The sequence below is a fragment of the Thermobia domestica genome, chromosome 8 (assembly GCF_964235325.1).
Source record: "Thermobia domestica chromosome 8, izTheDome1.hap1.1, whole genome shotgun sequence".
NCBI classification, from domain to species: Eukaryota; Metazoa; Arthropoda; class Insecta; order Zygentoma; family Lepismatidae; genus Thermobia; species Thermobia domestica.
The window spans coordinates 120,499,832-120,518,459 of NC_137461.1; the positions used below are offsets into that span (position 1 = coordinate 120,499,832).

The window sequence follows — 18,628 nt, forward strand, 5'->3', positions numbered from 1 at the left end:
AGAGGAGTCGCTAAAATTAATTCTCTTTGAACGAGGGCGATTACTAAACAACACCTACTAATTGAAATCCAGATTATTCTCCAATAAAGTAAATTCCAATAAACTTTCTTGTTATTGTTAATTATCCCATATCGGACTCCCGAAGAAAACTCATCGAAACAACTTATTGACCGTGCCAATAGCGACTACTCTCAGTCATGACTCCGTTTTCTTTCATTCAGAAATAGAAAAGAAAGAGAAGAAAGTAGAAGGGTAAAAGAAGGAGGTAGAAAAAGAAGAAAGAAAAGAAATAGGGTATTTTGATAAGAAACAGATTACTGGATAATTCCGGAAATATATTAAAAGGTCGGGAAAGTCGTTGAAAGATGAATCATTCTAAATGTTATTAACGACTAATCAATTTTGAAATGCTTCGGAATAGACACATATTCCCTCATACCACCCAGACCTAACTCCAGGCACCACGATCGTGGGGTTGCCCAGACCTAGACCTGGAAATGAGAAAAGTGAAATCATTCTTTGTACTGTTATTCCAACCGGTGATTGATAACCATCCAGCATCTGAACTCTGTTCTCTAGGATCGACCACACATATGAATTAGCCAAGAAAGAAAGAAAAAAAAAATCAAACTTATAAACTCAATATAAATTTATGTATCGTATCAATAAGAGTCTCAACTTTCTGGAAGAAAGATGTCGTATTTAGGCTCATCCTGCTATTTTTGTTTCACTCCTAGAGCCGATTTAAACCATTAGTAGCGGTCCTTCATGACCTAGGTTATTTACCTTAACACATATATTAAAACATGACACATATATTACAGATGTTAATATGACAAATGATATCACTAAAATTACTTAAATTAAATCTATCATGCATTCACACGCTCACTCACTCAGGACAGTGTATATATGTTTAAAGGAAACCAACTAACTACAAAGATACAAATAGTTTATTACATTCATAGTGAAAAGGAAAAATAATTACAAAGAAAATCTTAAAAGCACAAGTTCTTGGTTATATATTAATAGAGTACATAGTGTTATATTCTAGTAAATTTTTATATATTCAATCATATTGACAAATGGAAAGAAAAAAAAATAATTACATGTATTATATCTTAGGCATGCTAAAGCAAAATTATGATTTGCGACATACGCAAAGGAGACACTTATTTCACTTTTTAAAAAAAATTTGGACGAAGAGGAAAGAAAAGAAAAAAAACTTTTAGGTGTATCAGAACTTATGAGTCTCTACCTCACATTGAGCAATAAAATATTAATAATTTTGAGCGTTCAAATCACAAATCACGCACTACTCGTAGTGTCCAAAAAACATTTCGCTCCATTTAACTTAGTTTGTGTTTATATATATATATATATATCTATATATATAACTATTGGTTTACAAAAACCATTCATCGACTATATTTAGTTTGTAACTCTTAGCAGTTTATATCTGCACTCGCACACTGCGACGTTTATACCCATCTAGGGATTTCGAAAAAATCACTTTCGCCAGAGGATGTTTCTCCTCTTAGACAGTCCATTTCCAAACTTATTAATTGGATTCAACACTGGGTTATTTGTTCAACACTTGGACACGTCATGAGACCTTTCCTTTAGATCACTTTTGTATATATGTATACATGGTTCGGATTTAAAACGATCTTCCACAGGTGTACGGAGTGTGATGGTTTAAATTGAGGATAAAAAAAAAACTGGTCAAGTCACAGGATACATATGCAGGTGAGAAGGATTCAAGGTGCACTTTCCACAATGGTTTTAGGTTGGTAGTTCAGGGATAATATTCATCATGATGTGGGTTACGTTTAGACCTGCCGTTACTTTTTAATACATGCCATTAAATAATTGCATAGGTTATCATTTACATCTATTCAGAAGAAAAGGAAAATTACTTGAGTGCACGGCGGTATTCTTGACAAAATCTACATTCTTATATTTGTCGGAAAACTTACTGGTAAACTATAGCAACCAATACACGTTTGGGGGGGGGGGGACAGACACGAGCGCTCTTACATATATTCATATAATACATTTAATATCATACTTTTACTTTAAAATCATATTCACATACTAAGTACATATACATTTCGACGTATTCATTTCTCTATATATATATATTTATATTCAATAAATGCGCACACATTTAAATTAATCACCCCAACAATAATTTTTGAAAAGGTTGCAAACATTGTCCAAGAAAACAAATGACTTCCGACATTACATATGAAAAAAAAAAATGATTTTACCTGATACCGCGCATCTATAAATTTTAACTTTCATATATTCAATTAGTGCTTAAATAATTTTAAAAAAACTTTGTGAGGCAGGCACGTAACATAGAACATTCCTAAAGATATAACTAGGTACCTAAAATACAATTTCTGGGCCCAGGTTAACTACAAGGTAACCGAAAACCAAAACAGAAAGGAAAGTGACCAATGGATTAAAAAAAAAACTTAAAGGGACGACGGTGAAAGAACATAATCGAAGTGTCGTCAACTACGAAGTCTTTATTCATTTCGGCGATAGGTCAAAATGTGATGGAGGACCCAATCATTATCTACTTTATCCATGAATCGTGTCTTGCAACGTCTCAGCTGGTAATTTCAGATCAGAGTTGTACGTTAAATAAATCGTAAGCAACAAGTTCGAAATCGGGGGGGGGGGGGAGGTTGAAAATTTAAAAAAAAAATCTCGAAGTAAGAAGGAAGAGACAAGAGAGAGAAAGCGGCGCCAACGAAAGGAGAAAGATTAAAGTACTACTCACTACACAGAAGAGTGATCGAATTTAAATATATAACAACTCATAGCCAAAAATATTCTTAACATGCCAAAAGGGTTCGGCTTACCAAATAAATAGCCGATAAAAGATCTCTGCAAAGATGAGACAAGTCTGTGTCCCCGATGGGATTTTCGGAAAGACAAAGGCTTTAGGGAAATCCCACCTCTCACCGTATCCGGTCAACACCCTTGCAGATACCGGAATCCTCCGGAAGGTTAGAGACGGCGTTAATTTAGAATTTCAAAAGAAAAAAAGAAATCATCCGACCTCTTGAAAACTAGAAGATTCCAGAATAGTAATGAAATTAGAATAATAGCTAAGATATCCCTAATTAGTGACTTGCCAAAATAAAAAAAAATTAAATAAACTGAATTTCGGATCGGTGATTTCTATGGCCAAACCTCACCGATAGCTCCCCTTCGCAGAATGCGCTAAATTCTGAGGCATCGATTAATTTCCATCACTATCTAGTTTGGAAACTAAGAAAAGAAACCGAAAGTACTCAAGGGGGGAGAGGTCGATGCCCGGGTACGGGATAATAAATTTCAATAATTAATTGTTTTGATTCTGTAACCCTGTCAGAGCTGTCGCCTCCATGAACATTGTAAGCTAGCCCGAGTAGGTGACGTGAAGAAAAAAAAAATCTCACGGAGCAGGATATTCTATTTTTAAAACCGACCAGAAAATATAATTCACTACAGCCCTGTTGTATAACTACTACTGTCTTTTCATAATTTATTATTCAGTAGGTCTAGTCAGCGATTATATGATGCTACCCATTCTATCAGATGGTATTACTATGGTTGATTATTACTATAACCCATTAAACTACAAAGTATTACCATAGTCCGACTATATATCGCCCTCCGGTCCGCGTGATATTATGGTGCAGGGGTCAGAACCCGAGATGTTTGTAGCTACACGTATCTATTCAATATATATATATATCCACACGTGGCGAAGTATTCACTGGGCTACTATATATATTTAACTATATGGGTGTCCTATCTTCTATATTCATTTACTACAATATTCATATACTTTCATATTCATATTCATATAATATTCATATCATCATTCTTTTCATTTACTACGACGCTATATTTTACAAACACCCTGTCTCCTCTATCTACGCCCAGCCTATATACACATTTCATCATAACACTTTAAAATCTATAGTCACTACAAACATTTCCCATTCCGATCACCGCACGACAACCTCACTCGAACTCAAGACTCTTTCACCACACACACAATACTATGTAATACCTGGTAGCTTTATTAAGAACGAAAAAAAAAATCCTACGTATGTTCACTGAAAATAGAATTATCTGCGATAATATTTAATGTTGACGAAATTCTGACAACAATGAAATTATTCTGCAGCCACAAAGAAAGAAATGAACATTTAATATAATTTCAAAGCGAAGAACTAGCATCATATCGCCCGACTTCTGTTAAAAAATTACGTATTGTTTATTTACTTAAATATTTCGATTTCTAGACTAAGCAGAATGTTGTAATTTTCAGGATATATTAATTTTGGGTCACTTGACCTAACTGTACATCCATATGGGCTGTGAATTATACCTTCTAGGTTTTATTTCGAAAAGAAAGGTCAATTTCATGGAAACTAAATCACTAAGAACATCGACATACGAATAGCGGTTAGTACTGACTTTTGACACTAGGGGCTAGCGACGATATAATCAACCCTTGAACAACTGAATGTGACCTTGTACACGGAATTATTGTACTATATTACGTTCACTTTTAAATATTGTGTATGAGTTCACTTAATGACGGAATAATAAAAAAAATTATCGCATAGCAAATACTACACTGTCCATATTTAATTATCTCACACACTCTTTCATCACTTAACTACCCCTACCACTAATACTACATTACAAATATACACATACTACTTAAACTACAAGACACATCATGCCAATACACACCAATCATCACTATCATTAATACATGTTATACTAATAAATATACACAGACAACATTCAGATTTTACCATTTTAAATCGGCTCGAAAGGAAAGGGAAAGAAAGGAACAGGGCCAACTGGCCCTTGTATTCACTAAATCACATTCTTTGAACTGTTTAATCAATGCCCCGAGGGGACATATCGAAGTGTTGACTAACAATAGGACCCCTGCCCTGAAGGGGCAGGAACCCGGAACAAACTACATGTTCAACTCATTCCGCTGGAAGCCGTACTCCCAATTTGGGAGTCAGATAGGAGCCCTTACTGTAAATTTACACGTGCATTATGATTACTATCCTAACTATAAAGAAATTAAATACCGCCATGTATGTTAAAAAAAAAAGAATCACTCGCTACCTACATAAACAAATCTATATATGGACAGGTCTTATAGCCCTCAATTAGCAGGAAAATTGGAAGGTGAAAATATCAGGGGAAACACTGATCTTCAGAACCGGTTTTAGGAAAAGAAAAACGGAAATCACACTACTTCTGAATCCTGTCCATAGCGATCGGTAGATGAAATCATGGCGTCACTATATTGCACTTACTATTTCAGCTTTTTAGTCCAGTTTTTTACTATGAAATTTAATAGTTTATGGCTCCTCGAGACTTCCAACGATTTTATACGTTAATAAAATCCAAATGTTACCTTTATTTGCAGCTTTTCTAGCTCATTTTCGACTTTCTGAGCTAGAAGATCCGAATCTGGCGTCTTCAATGAAACTTCCCGGCATGGAATGGAATAATCGCGCCCTAATATCATAGCGTGGGTTTATCCTCCAATCAAAACAAAGCATTTTTGGCGGTGGGGCTTTGAAACGAATAAAATTTGGTAAAATCTGGATTAAACTAGATTTTAGAAGGACCTAGGTATCTAAAAGAGAGGTGAAGGGTGGTCCTGAAAATTCTGTCGAATTTTAGATTGGTTATTTGATCTGAAAAGTTCCGTCCAATAGTGGACCTATGTTTGCAGATAGCACTGACACCGTAAGAATTGTAATAATCCATTTACACATCCATATACAAGACTTATAACTGATTTAAAATATAAATAAAGATATTGATTCCCAAAACTATAATTCCTAATAAATTTTTTACAGTTTTCCATGTTAATTTGAAATAGAATAACAAACAATATCACGAATTATATGGACAGCCAGAAATTTTTTGTTAAACGTCAAGTACAGTCGGTACAAAAAATTTCGGGCACCCTCCTATTAAAACATCATCACATTAGACTGTAATGGCATATTACAAGATATGGTATTATTCGTATTAGCTTGTCAGAAATCTGCATTTGAGGATGTCTTAAATAATGCGTATGGTTTCCAGTAATTTCGTATTTCTATTTGTATGAATTTTATTACATTTTATGTAGTGTAGTTTACTTACAATAGAAATGTCATTGAATGTTTAGCTTAAGTTGTATTGATATTATGTTATAGGATTCACGAAACTATAAAGCAGGAATTCGCAATTGTTATAGTTGGAACTAGTTTTGAAACAGTAATTGTCATAGAACAACTTTTATATATTTGTTGTCTCATTATCTGCGAATGCGGGTGCAGTACGAATGCAGATGTGACTTTTTATATCCGCGCAGTTGGCGACAGGGTTGATTGCAGGAATCATCCGGGAAAGTACATAGCCAATAACAATTCACAAAGCACATAAAGGAAGATCAGTATTATATTATAGGTTAAAATATGTTTCTTGCGTACAATTTATAGTCATTGCAACTTTTGATTCTTTCACTGCTTTTGTGTATGCCGTCAAATGGGGTGAATAGAAACAAACACTCCCAGATTAGTTTTGGATTTATCTGGACGATAAATTAATCAACAAAACTGAAATTTCTTAACATAGTCTTATATGGCTAAAGTGTTCACAGCAGAGACAAAATGTTTTAGTGAGTTGGGAACACTGAGGTAGATGGCAGCAGCGTTAATATGTTACTGAAATCCTACACGGTATTTTGGCGCTCCGCAAACTTTCTTGGTAAGTATGACATTTTCATATTTGTTGCGTTTGAACATATGCCTATCTTGTAGTTTGTTGTTTCATTTAATGAGGTTCATAGTAAAAGTTTTCCTTTTGTAAATTATTTGTAATCAAAATTTAACTTTACTGGGTTATTGTTATGATTTTTAATTAATGGTGTGAATAGAAACTTCTTGAGGAGTGGAAAATTTTTGAGGAGCGAAAAAAAGGACCTGATAGGAATGAATCAACCATTTCTAAGAACAAATTTCCGTCTTCTTTAAAAAAAAAAAAAAAAAAAAAAAAACTGAAGGAGGTAAATATAAGGGCTGGATTTGAAAAGTGTGGAATTTTTCCCCTTTCTCGAGACCAAGTACTGAGGATGCTGCCAAAAAGACACACTGAACGAGAAGAAACAGAACAGCAAGAAACATTTCAGACTGTAGACCGTTCCCTTATGGGTCTTCTCAAGAGCATGCGAGAAAATGAAAAAAAATTAAACATGGAAGAAGAGAGTACAAATAGATGTTGTTTCTGTTAAGAATTTTGGTTTGTTTTCTGAAAATGATACTTTCATCAAATCACAACGAAACTCAACCTGGGCTCTCTTACTCCGACAGCAACGGAACGAACGGATCTCTCTCGAACAAGAAAGTTGATGCATGTAGAACACTCGTCATCAGAGAGCTTCGACTATTATTCTCTTCACGATAGTGACAAAGATTTAAGTTTAACCCGTGTATTGTCGGAAGGCAACACTCCAGAAGACAACATTCCAGACGATCACGAACTAGATGATGGTTTTCTAAAGCTGGTGATTTTGCTGTGGTAAAGGTTTATGGGAAGCTAAAATACTCGGTGAGGCTATTCACTACCCAAGTGCGAAATTGTGAACATGGTGGATATATGGGAGTGTTTTATAAGAGCATCAAAAACAATGAAATTATCAGAAACTTTTGAAGAATCGTTCTTACTACATGAGGATATTGTGAAGAAACTGTTGGGTCCTATTAGGAGTTGGTCAGCACGCTTTAAGTATATGATAAGTTTCCCTAGTAATTTCAGTGGTTGTCTTTTTTTTTCAAATATCATCAAAACTGTATGGTCGTTTGTACCTACTTTGTACATTGTATTGTTTTATAAGTTTGTAACTTAGATAATGTTGGTCTTATTGAACTTATATCTTGCAGATATCAAATAAATAATTCGTTTCAGCAAATACACTGTTTCTTTTTACCTTTCTAATAGTATAAAAGGAACAACAATGAAAATAAAGTCATTGTTTCTATTCACCCCTACCCATGGGGTGAATAAAAACATTAAGAAAAATCAAGGTGAAGAAAAGTGGAGTTGATAAATTAATATGACGTTTACTTAACTTCATTAGCATATTAAGACCGGTTTTTTGGAATACTTTGATACGCGAAATCTTCAACGTCACCAAACTTATATACTCATATAGCCAAAAATGTGTTTCTATTCACCCCATTTGACGGTGCATAAACGGGGTTACAATCTCATTTGCCCTCTACGCAAATGACTACTAACCACAGATAACCAGCTCACAGAATTTAAAGCCCATTGATTTTAAAAGAAATACATATACTGTTGCTACAGCATGTCGCAAACGTCCATCCAAGAATTATTTATGCCCTTTTGGCGAGAGGAGACGGGTGATTAAGGAAAATAAATGATTATAAAATAATTGGTCTAATAACAGTGTGGCAGGAAACGGAAGGATCCTGAGAAAACCCACAGTTAAGCAAATGACATCGTCCATCACAAACTCACGTGGTGTGGGATCGAACCAACAGTACCCGCCGATAAGTTTTTCGAAAATTACATAAACAAAAATATCCAAGAATTTCAGCAGCTTTCTTTAGCAATAGGAATTTACTTTTGTCATATTTTCTAAAAATAATTAAATGCTTGTACGCCTGATCATGGAACGGCACATCAGAATAAACGAACCAATTGAGATAGCATTTGTAGATATAGAGAAAGCTTTTGACAACGTAGATTGGAATATCATGTTCAGAGCGTTGAAAAAGCTGAGAGTAGATTACAGAGACAGAAGAATAATATATCCACTTTATAGGAACCAGACAGCTGTTATAGGAAGAGAGCAGAAGGAAGCAAGAAAAAGTAGAGGAGTAAGGCAAGGATGTGGACTTTCACGTCTCCTGTTCAACGTCTATATAGGAGAGGCTATGAAAGAATTCTTGGATAAAAACGAGAAAGGCGTAAAAGTAAATGGTCAGGTTTTCAGCACAATAAGATTTGCTGATGACATAGCATTGATAGCGGAGAACGATAAGGACATGCAAGAAGCACTTTCAAACTTAAACGATCCACTGAAAAAAATGCAAAACAAAGATAAATGAGAAGGAAACGAAAGTCATAAAGTGCACAAGAGCAGAACAGGAATGGGCAAACGTATGGCTAGATGGAGAGAAAATCGAAGACGTTAAGACGTTCTACTATTTAGGAAATATAATATCCTCGGACGGAAGAAGTGAAAAAGAAGTAAGTTCCAAAATAGCACAGGCTGAACAAGCATTCAATAGGAAAAGAGGACTACTAACATGAAGAAATGTGTCAGTGAACGTTCGTAAACGATTTATTAAGACACTGGTTGGAGCTTGACGCTGTACGAATCAGAGACGTGGACATTGAGAAAAGCTGAAATATCCAAGCTGGAAGCATTTGAAATGTGGTGTTGGCGCAGAATGCTGCGCATATCATGGACCGAATGGAAAAGGAATGAATACGTACTAAAGGAAGCTAATGAAGGACGACAGATCTTGAAGATAATAGGAAAAAGAAGAAACAGCATGCTTGGTCATCTTATTCGACACTCCGATTGGATCACTAAGCTGATAGAGGAAAAGGCAGACGGAAAACCAAGGATAGAATATCTGGATGCAGTTAAGAAGAAGAGGCTAGCTCTCCCAAGTGAGAGAAAAGTTTTAAAATTTCCATGTTGCCCACCAACCTATGGTTGAGGTGAGCAAGAGAGAGAGAATCTTAAAATGCATTCAAACAAATCTATTGTTTTCGGATACAAAAGTTTTAAAAGGAAAGTTATTTTATTAATTCACATATTATTAGCCGTTCTTAAATTTTCGAGGACGTTTAGAAAACATTTAAAGCAAGACTAAACTTCATACTTCTGATATAACATAGTCGACGTCTTCCCCAGACATTTCACTTGTTAACTGCAGATTTTTAAGAAGATTAGGAGACTGTATATAACGGAGGTACCTTTATTATTTTACGTTTCAAATGCGACGGTTATCTATAAGTTGATGATGTAGAAATATAATGTAAAGTAACGATTGTTCTCTTTAATGTATTGTTTTCTCTTTGTAGGTTCCATAAAATGACCCCAGCAACCAAGCGTCTGCAGAGATTGAGAAATGATAGTCGAGCACTACTTCAAAAATTGGAGTCAGATTCTTCGCGCATTCAAAGCACATTACAGGAGCTCAAAAGACATATAGATAGGTTAGTGTTTTTTGTTGTAATACTTTGCGTAATTGCTTGAGTGATTAAACATATTTGCGATCAGTGATTTTTGAAAACCCACTTTATATATAAGTTGAATGTAGTGATTTAGAGTATCGAATCCGCGTTTTGGGAGATATATTGGTCTCTTCAACTGAGTGAGTGTTTAAGTTAAGACAGATTTTGACCTTAAGTTCCAGCTAGCATACAAATGTTATCCGGAGACATAGAGGACACAGCCATTCCCATTCATCTTCTTCATGAACCTAAACTTTTCGTAGGTCAAATTCTGTTCTTGAAGTTCGTGAATACACTACTAATAAGAGACTTTACATGGACTACCCTTGCTATACGTCTATCATTTGAAGCGCTTAGAGGATAAAGGTGTTATGTTGCATTTTTTTTCTAAACATTGAATTCTGGCCGTTCATGCATTGTGAAAGTCAATTTTCTCGAAATGTACAATTTGTTACATACCACCTTTATCCTCTAACCGCTTCATTTAATAATTGCCGAAAATTTTACTGAGATCACCCTCAACGGTGTTAGCGGCTGAATGTGGAACAAAATCCAATACCGAGCTGCGATTAGTTTTTCCTTCAAGAATAATAGCACAAAGATACATGAAGACATGGCAGTTAAGTGTGGTGAGGAATACCCACCTTATAACACAGAAAACGCTGAAAGAGAGAATGCAAATGTGGTTGCACAAGTTTTACAAGATGACTTAAGAGAAGATCGTCCCTCAGCGGCTAGAAGCACAAGCGTCGTAGGAAAAGTTGAGCAGCTGGTGATTGAAAATAGACGTTTGAATATTAATTATTTAATTAGGGAAGTGAACATTAGTAGGATTCCTCCATTGTTCACACCTTTCCAAAACCAGCAACGTGTGTACTGTGCAGAAAGCAAGGACAAGGATGCATATGGAAATCTACGTCGTCTCCCACCTCCAAAATGGCAACATTCATTCAGCAAGGCCATGTTGTCCGGATAGTAGGACAATAAAGGCATGATCTTGACTAATTCTTACAGTAAAAGACTATAATTACAGGAACACATTACGGGAACCTTCTGTAAGTTATGGGATATCATCTAGAAAAATATGTTACTACTAATGGACAACGTACTGACACACCAAGCAGCAAAAGCATTCACTTTGTTCACCAATGTGGCTACAGTTCAGTTGTCAACAGGCAAACAAGAACAACAGTTCACCAAATTTGTTGTCCAACAGTACCTGTAAGCTTTTGTGAGGATCCTACTGATTGATTGATTTGTAAGGTGTTCGATAGAAAGAACTGAGTTTGAAATGTCTTCTGACTTGGCCACAGGAGAGTGAAGTGTGCTAACTATTTGCATATTCATTAAAGAGTGATAGATAAAGAAAGTAAGAAAGAAAGAAAGAAAAAATAACTTCGGGTTGGGAATAAGAGTGGTCATTTCAAGACTCTGTTTCAAAGTCAAAATATTTCCAGTGGTGGCTTTCTGTGTTCTTAATGCTTTGGTAGAATATCAGCAATAACATTAACAGAACAAGAAGAGGTCTCCTGTGGTATGGATAATGAAGATTTAGTATCAGCAGAAGAAGAATTACATTCCCTATATCTATCAATTATACAGTAGGCGTTGATATTAGTTCTGTTAATAAACCATGGGCAGTGAAGTCAAGTCGTAAGCTGTATTGATCAAGAAAACACGGCAAAATTACTGTACCTGTGGATGAGTACACCAAATCAAAACTGACCAAACTCTTCAAAGTGGGAATTTCATCTTCAGAAGAAAATGAACTCAGGAAAGAAGTATATGCAACTTGCCAAAAATTTATATTAAACATATTCAGCTATTGAATCGTGTGAATCCTACAATGAAATGCAAGTTCTAGCAGCCATCCCATTGTTCCTTTCAAAGGCATAAATTTTGCACCGTATCCCATCTCCAACGAAATAAATGGTGGACAAAACAAGAAATGTGAGGTCTGCAAAATGAGTGTTTGTAAAACAGGATCCCTATTGTGGTCATCCATGTATGAAGGACATCTCATTTGTACAAAGTGCATAGTTGTTTTATCTGGTAACTAAATTGAACTATTTCATGTATTTTTTGTCGGAACGCTAACCAAAAGACACAATCACTGTAATAGATGGGGAGAAAAGGTGGTGAAAGTGAAAAAATACATGACCCGTAGTATCAAAGAAACTTTCGCCATATAGATCATAGTGATGAAATGAACGATAATGGTGAAATGACAAAAGTGAGAAGAAACGGGGAACTCCGAGGAAACCCATGCACACGGTGTTTGTCTAAAAACTTTTGGTGGGATCTACAATCAAACCAGAGCCCCCACGCACTATAGGGGATCGCTTTACCATTGAGTCATCATCCCCTCTCTCGTAAAGTTCTTTTTATTACTATTATTTTGGAATACCTTTTCTCTTTTCAATACTAACTACTAATTTTAGAATTACTTCTAAACTACACTACAAGAAAACATTTCTGATAGCTGGTGAAAATAATAATTCCGGAGAAAATGAAACAAATATTTGTAGCAGCTAGAAAAGAAAAGTAAGTTTCTCTTTATCCTTTTCCTTTCCTATGCGTTCATGTAAACTTGTTGCTGCATATTACCAAAGGAAATATGCAAGATGTATTATTGCTATATGTGTTCATGTACCTTCAAGGATCACTATCAAATATGTTCAATTCTTATTTTACAGGTCACCTGAATCAGAAGGGGAAAGCCCAGCATATAACAGTGACGTAGAGTTATCTAACGAGTGGACAGGAGGAGAATTGGACGAGTAAGTGTGTATATTGCTTACTATAATCAGTATTTTTGATAAACTGCATGAAACACAAGAATTAACAAAAATATCAGGTTAATATGGATAATTAGCTTTAAAAAATAATAATAAATAATATATGTGTGTATATTTTACACATTTTAAACTATGAAAATTGTATGTGACTAGTTAATCAAACTCGGCTGTGAGACTCAAAGTTATCGCATAATATGATATGAAGTCATTTAGGACCGCACTCTCTAAATTTTGGCAATGGTTATGTTGATTTACCCCTCAAATTTCGGAGGGGTGCATAGAACCATCTCTTTAATTCTGGAAAATGCCAAACTAAAAATTGACAATAATATTATAGGAGCGTGGTGTGTATATATATAAGTTTGATTTGTCTGTCTCATAGCCAAAAATCAAATTTCGTGGATTTTTCATCTAATTTATCCACTTTAATGAGATTTTATTAAATTATATGAATGAGTAGACAGAAGACAAATAGAGACAGGCTTATTACGCATTAACTCAGGACAAAGATTCTCGTCAGTGATACATGATCAATAGTGAAAACTACGAATTCCTACAATAGACTAATATATGAAACGCTTGAGATAAAATTAAAGCACCCGAAAAATCAACAAAGAAAATGGATAGAAATTATTCAGTATTTTGGGATATCATACCCGTGTAATAATTTTCCAATTTCCGGAGATTTTGAATAACGTAGACCTCTGTCTGTATCGCTAACGTGATTTTCTGTAAATGTATTTATCTAGTTGTTTCGGACGTGTGCGTTTATCGTTTATTGTTGTTTAGATTTGTAATTCTTTCACCTCCACGAATAATTTTATAAGGATGTGAATGTTTCTGCGGAAGGCCTCATTCAGCCGTCGAAATTAAAGTGTATAAATATGACTTGTAGAGGATTTGCATTTATGCAGTTGCTAGGGAACAAATATGTAACTTCTGTTCGCATGATTCTGTGTCTACAGGGTGTTTCAAAACAACACCGGTAACGCGTGGGAAATGATTCCTGACACCAAGATAAGACAAAAATTATATACCAACTTGGGTGCACAAATGCTTCCTTTCGGAGTTGTAGGCTGCCGAAAACATAAAAAAATAAACTTTAAAGGTTCATAGCTCCGAAACTATGGAACCTACCGCAGTCGGGTCAAGACTTCACTTAGGAACTAGTATGTGCTCTATCGAATTATCCATATTTCAGAATCCTGTGGTACTTCCGCAACAATTTTTATAGAGGTAGTTGGAGAGTACTTCAAATCATACTCCCGTAGCCAAGCTCTCTCTCTATAAAAATTGTTACGTGAGTACCTTAGGATTCTGAAACATGTATTTTTGGATAAGGCACATATTAGTTCCTAAGTGAAGTTTTCACCCGACTACGGTAGGTCTCATAGTTTTGGAGCTATGGACCTTTAAAGTTCATTTTCTCGTGTTTTCGGAAGCCTATAACTCCGAAAGGAAGCATTTGTGCACCCAAGTTGGTCTATATTTTTCGTCTTATCTTAGTGTCAGGAATCACCTCCCAAACGTTGTCGTTTTGAAACACCGCTATAAATATGCCGCTAGAGGGCACTAATGAGATGTTGCGACAATTAGAGACAAGCGTGCTTTGTGAGCGTCGTTATCAGAGAGAGACTGCTGCAGTGAGGGAGAAGATAATACCCAAGATATACAATAAAATCCAGTAGAAGCCATTGTGAGTGCAATACTGTCATGCAAAGAATATGGCTGGAAGAGTTCATCTAAGTATTCGTGTCAGAGTTGGTTGGCTTCAATCAGATCAAAAAAGTCACAGAGGTTGCACATGCAATGGCAATATTAAAGAATGTACTTTCCCGACTTCAGAAAGCTGCTGTTACAAAAGGAACAGATAAGTGTGCATGGTGGAGGTTAACATTCGACAGGATCGGTACATAGGCCAATTGTGAAAAAAGATTCGAGTTGCCACTCCAGCCCATATTGCTCATGGGTTAGCCAATGGTCTGGTGTTCATGTGTTTTGAGAACCATTTCAGGACAACTAAAAAGTACTTGTTCGGAAGCCAATGAAGGTTGTTCCATTATTCCGTGCCTATCGTCGTGCCAAGTCACAGTGATGTGTCATCCTGACTGGAACCAAGTGAGATGGTCCAATGTAATGATCTCAGATGAATCACGGTTCTGTGCGATAAGTGATTCTGTACATCTCATGATGTGGAGAGAACGATATCCACAGCACATTCGTAAATGTGACAGGTATTGGGGCCCTGGAATTATAGTATGAATAGGCATTAAGTAAAATGGAAAAATACCGGTGCAATTCTTCAACGCAGAACCAGTTGCCTTAGAATAGCGTTCTACCGAAATCCTGAGTGGGTGTGTTTGTCTTTTCTGGAGTACAGTGGGTCCTGACATTGTTTCCATGAATAACAACGCGCGTCAAACAAAACTACTTAAGTTGCAGAAACATTGGAGAGGAAAATGTCAACCGTATGGATTGGTAAGATATTCTCTAGATGTTAATCCCATCGAACATGCTCGCGATGCTCTCGGAAGACGAGTTGCACAGAGGAATCTACTACCATGAACTCGGCAGGCTTTCCTGAACACACTCATAGACGGTATGCTAAACAAGTGTGCAGGATACTGTGCTCTCTGAGGTGCTCATATACTCAGCGATATATACTGAATTTCACTTATGCATATGCAAAGTCGTGTATATTTATTGTTTATATGTATATTGGTCCCTTGATGTATCCGGATCTTGTTGCCAAAAGTTATGTGTCAATTATGTTTGTTTCCCATCAAGCAGTATGTATACACATACACAGATTCAAAATAAGGCGAATACCTGTGGTGTGCAACTCGTAAGTTACATGAGCTGATAACATTAAGGTATGTCCATCGCCTGGCCGTGTTGGTAGTGTGTTAGGTGATTGTGTGTAGTACGTCAGCTGGGGTAGAACGGAGGCGTGTGTTGAAGCGGGCAGTCTGTTGTGATGCAAATTGGGAGACCTGTCTGAGTTTCAGAGAGGCCAAATTGTGGGTACGCGGTTAATTGACACAGGTGTATTTAAGATAGCCACTGTGTTAGGTGCGTCACGATGAATAGTGTCCACAATGATGACGGCCTACATAACCTATGGCAAAACAACATTGATGAATAATAGTAAATAGAAGAGAAACCATTGTGACAGGAATCGCCGAACATTGACAGAATTTTCACTAAAGACCGTGAAATATGGGAAAAATGACTGTGGAACACATCAATACGGAGAACAACCTATTGCGATAATTACAGTCCGACGCGAGTCATTGTATAACCCAAACTTCCGCGGGAGTTTCCAATCCAAACCACTGTTCATCGTTAACATTGCTTAAGCATGATGAAAATAGTGCCGAGAATATCGAAAATGGATTGCTGATAATCAGAAACATGTAAATGGCCCGAAAAGTTCTCTGTCACCTTATTTCCAATAATGACCCATGCTTATATATGGCAGATGTCCAAAGAAGCTTTGCTCTGAATCTTAAAACGTAGCGGCGGCTCGATGATGCTGCCTGTCGCAGTTTTCTGTTATTCCGTGGATCCTGTGATTACAGTCACAGGACGCGTTAGTGCCAATAATTATGTGGATATGTCTTTCCGGTCAATGATGCAATTTTGCAATATGACAATCCGACAGTTTACACTACTGGAGCTGTTAAAGCATGTTCCATGAAACCGAGTTGAACTACAATACCTTTCCTGATCCGCCCAATCCCCATACCTCAACATTATTGAACATCTATGATCAGTTTTGGAGCTCAGAATCCGAAGCAGGTATCTTTCTTCATCCTCGATGACAGAACTAAGTTATACACTGCATGGGGAATAGAACAATACTTCTCTGGAAAATATTCATGATTCCTTTATTCTATGACAAATCAGAGCTGTTATCCATGGTGGTTATTATTGGTGGTGTCCAATGCCATATTAATAAGGTAAAATGCACTTTCTACAGGTGTTTCTAAGTTTTGTTACAGATTAGAGGTAGTATAAATGATTAAGTTGGATACGTAGTCTTCCCATATTGTTCTGGGCAAAAATTTTAATATGTAGAATGTTTAAATATGAACATGAATTTATGAGCTATCTTCTTGTAAAAAGTGTAAGGTGGACATGACGCTCAGAAGAAACAGATGCATGTTTGAACTTATCGGTAATAATGCTAATTCCTCTTTCTCCCTTCCCCCCTGTCAATTGTAATCGTCATATTGCAGCGGGAAATATACAATATTGGTCAGTGTATTATTATTATATTTTGGACATACGAAGGCCAATCCGTCTTTAAAAAGAAGTTAATAGGAGAATTACTATTATAGAAATCAGAAAAAATTTAAAACAAGTACTGGGAGTGTAGAAACAATAGTGAAAAATTATCTTAAGTTTAGCAGAGTAAATGCTAGGTGGATTTCATATTTTAAACCCTGATCAAAAAGAAAATAGATAGGTGAGAATCGCACAACTTTTACAGCGATATGAAAAAGATGGAGACCACGTTTTGAGATTATCGTAACTCCTAATGGAATATGGACTCATTATTTCACTCCAGAGAACTCTCTTGAAAGGGAGAAATTCAGTTTCAATGAGGTAGTTATTGGCTCAGTGTGAGAGTGGATAAAATATTACAGTGGCAGGGAACTCCAAAGAATAAATTGTGTACGTTATTTCTTTGTGTTTTGTAAATCGTATGTTGCATAAACATTGTTCTTCATATTTGAAGGTCTTGTTTACTTGCGCGAGAAACATGGTGAAATTTACTGCTGAGATAGGTTGTGGTCTGACCTTTTTTGTTTTTGTTTGCGCCAATATAGAAAACTGAGTAGTAGGTGCATTAAGAATTTAATTGAGGTTAGTAAAACTGAAACTTACTGAATGGGACTGTGGGTGGCGTTGGTGAGTTGGCGATTAGGTATCAATTAAAGAGTGTTTTACATCTAGATTTGTTATTACTTTGGTGGATGTAGTGTGTGTTTCAAGACCCAGTTTCCGTAATGAGGATGTGAAAGTTGGCAGACCATCTGTAAACATGTTTGGCAGGAGACGGGAAATCCTTTCAGTTTTGAAGATTTAGTCGATACTGTATAAGTAAGCTTCATAGACTTCTATAGGGAATAGAATAAAGGTGGAGTCTAGGATGATATCGGGTGACAAGGGTGAGAATGAAGACTTTTTATTATTTTTATCTATTTATTTAATTTATTGAAGTGATTGCGGGCTAGGTTGCAGAGAAGCCATTGTTTTAGAGAGACGGTGTGGTAAAGCAGATATCTTCCCTGTGTAGTCAAACAAAACGTAAGATGTATTTGATAAGGTACTGATGAAAACGTTTGAAATAGGATTACTACATAGTGTTTGTAACTTTATCGTGTACGCCAGTCTTGAGATGACCGTATTTAGGAAGATGACAATTTAAATATTTGGTGGAAAGTGTTATGAGTCAGCATATGCTTTAAAAAATGAAACTCCTGTTATTGTGATGATATTGATATTCT

The 18,628-nt window shown here is 36.0% G+C and overlaps 1 protein-coding gene across 2 annotated transcripts in view; it reads left to right on the plus strand.

The window, feature by feature from the left end:
- LOC145693173 (uncharacterized) overlaps positions 1-18,628 on the plus strand; it is a 95,694-nt gene that overhangs the window by 9,500 nt on the left and 67,566 nt on the right. For both annotated transcript variants that reach the window (XM_081768938.1, XM_081768939.1), the window contains exons 2-3: positions 10,162-10,296; positions 13,011-13,094. In XM_081768938.1, the coding sequence (XP_081625064.1) occupies positions 10,172-10,296; positions 13,011-13,094 (209 nt within the window). In that variant the 5' untranslated portion in view covers positions 10,162-10,171. The remainder of the gene's footprint in view (positions 1-10,161; positions 10,297-13,010; positions 13,095-18,628) is intronic.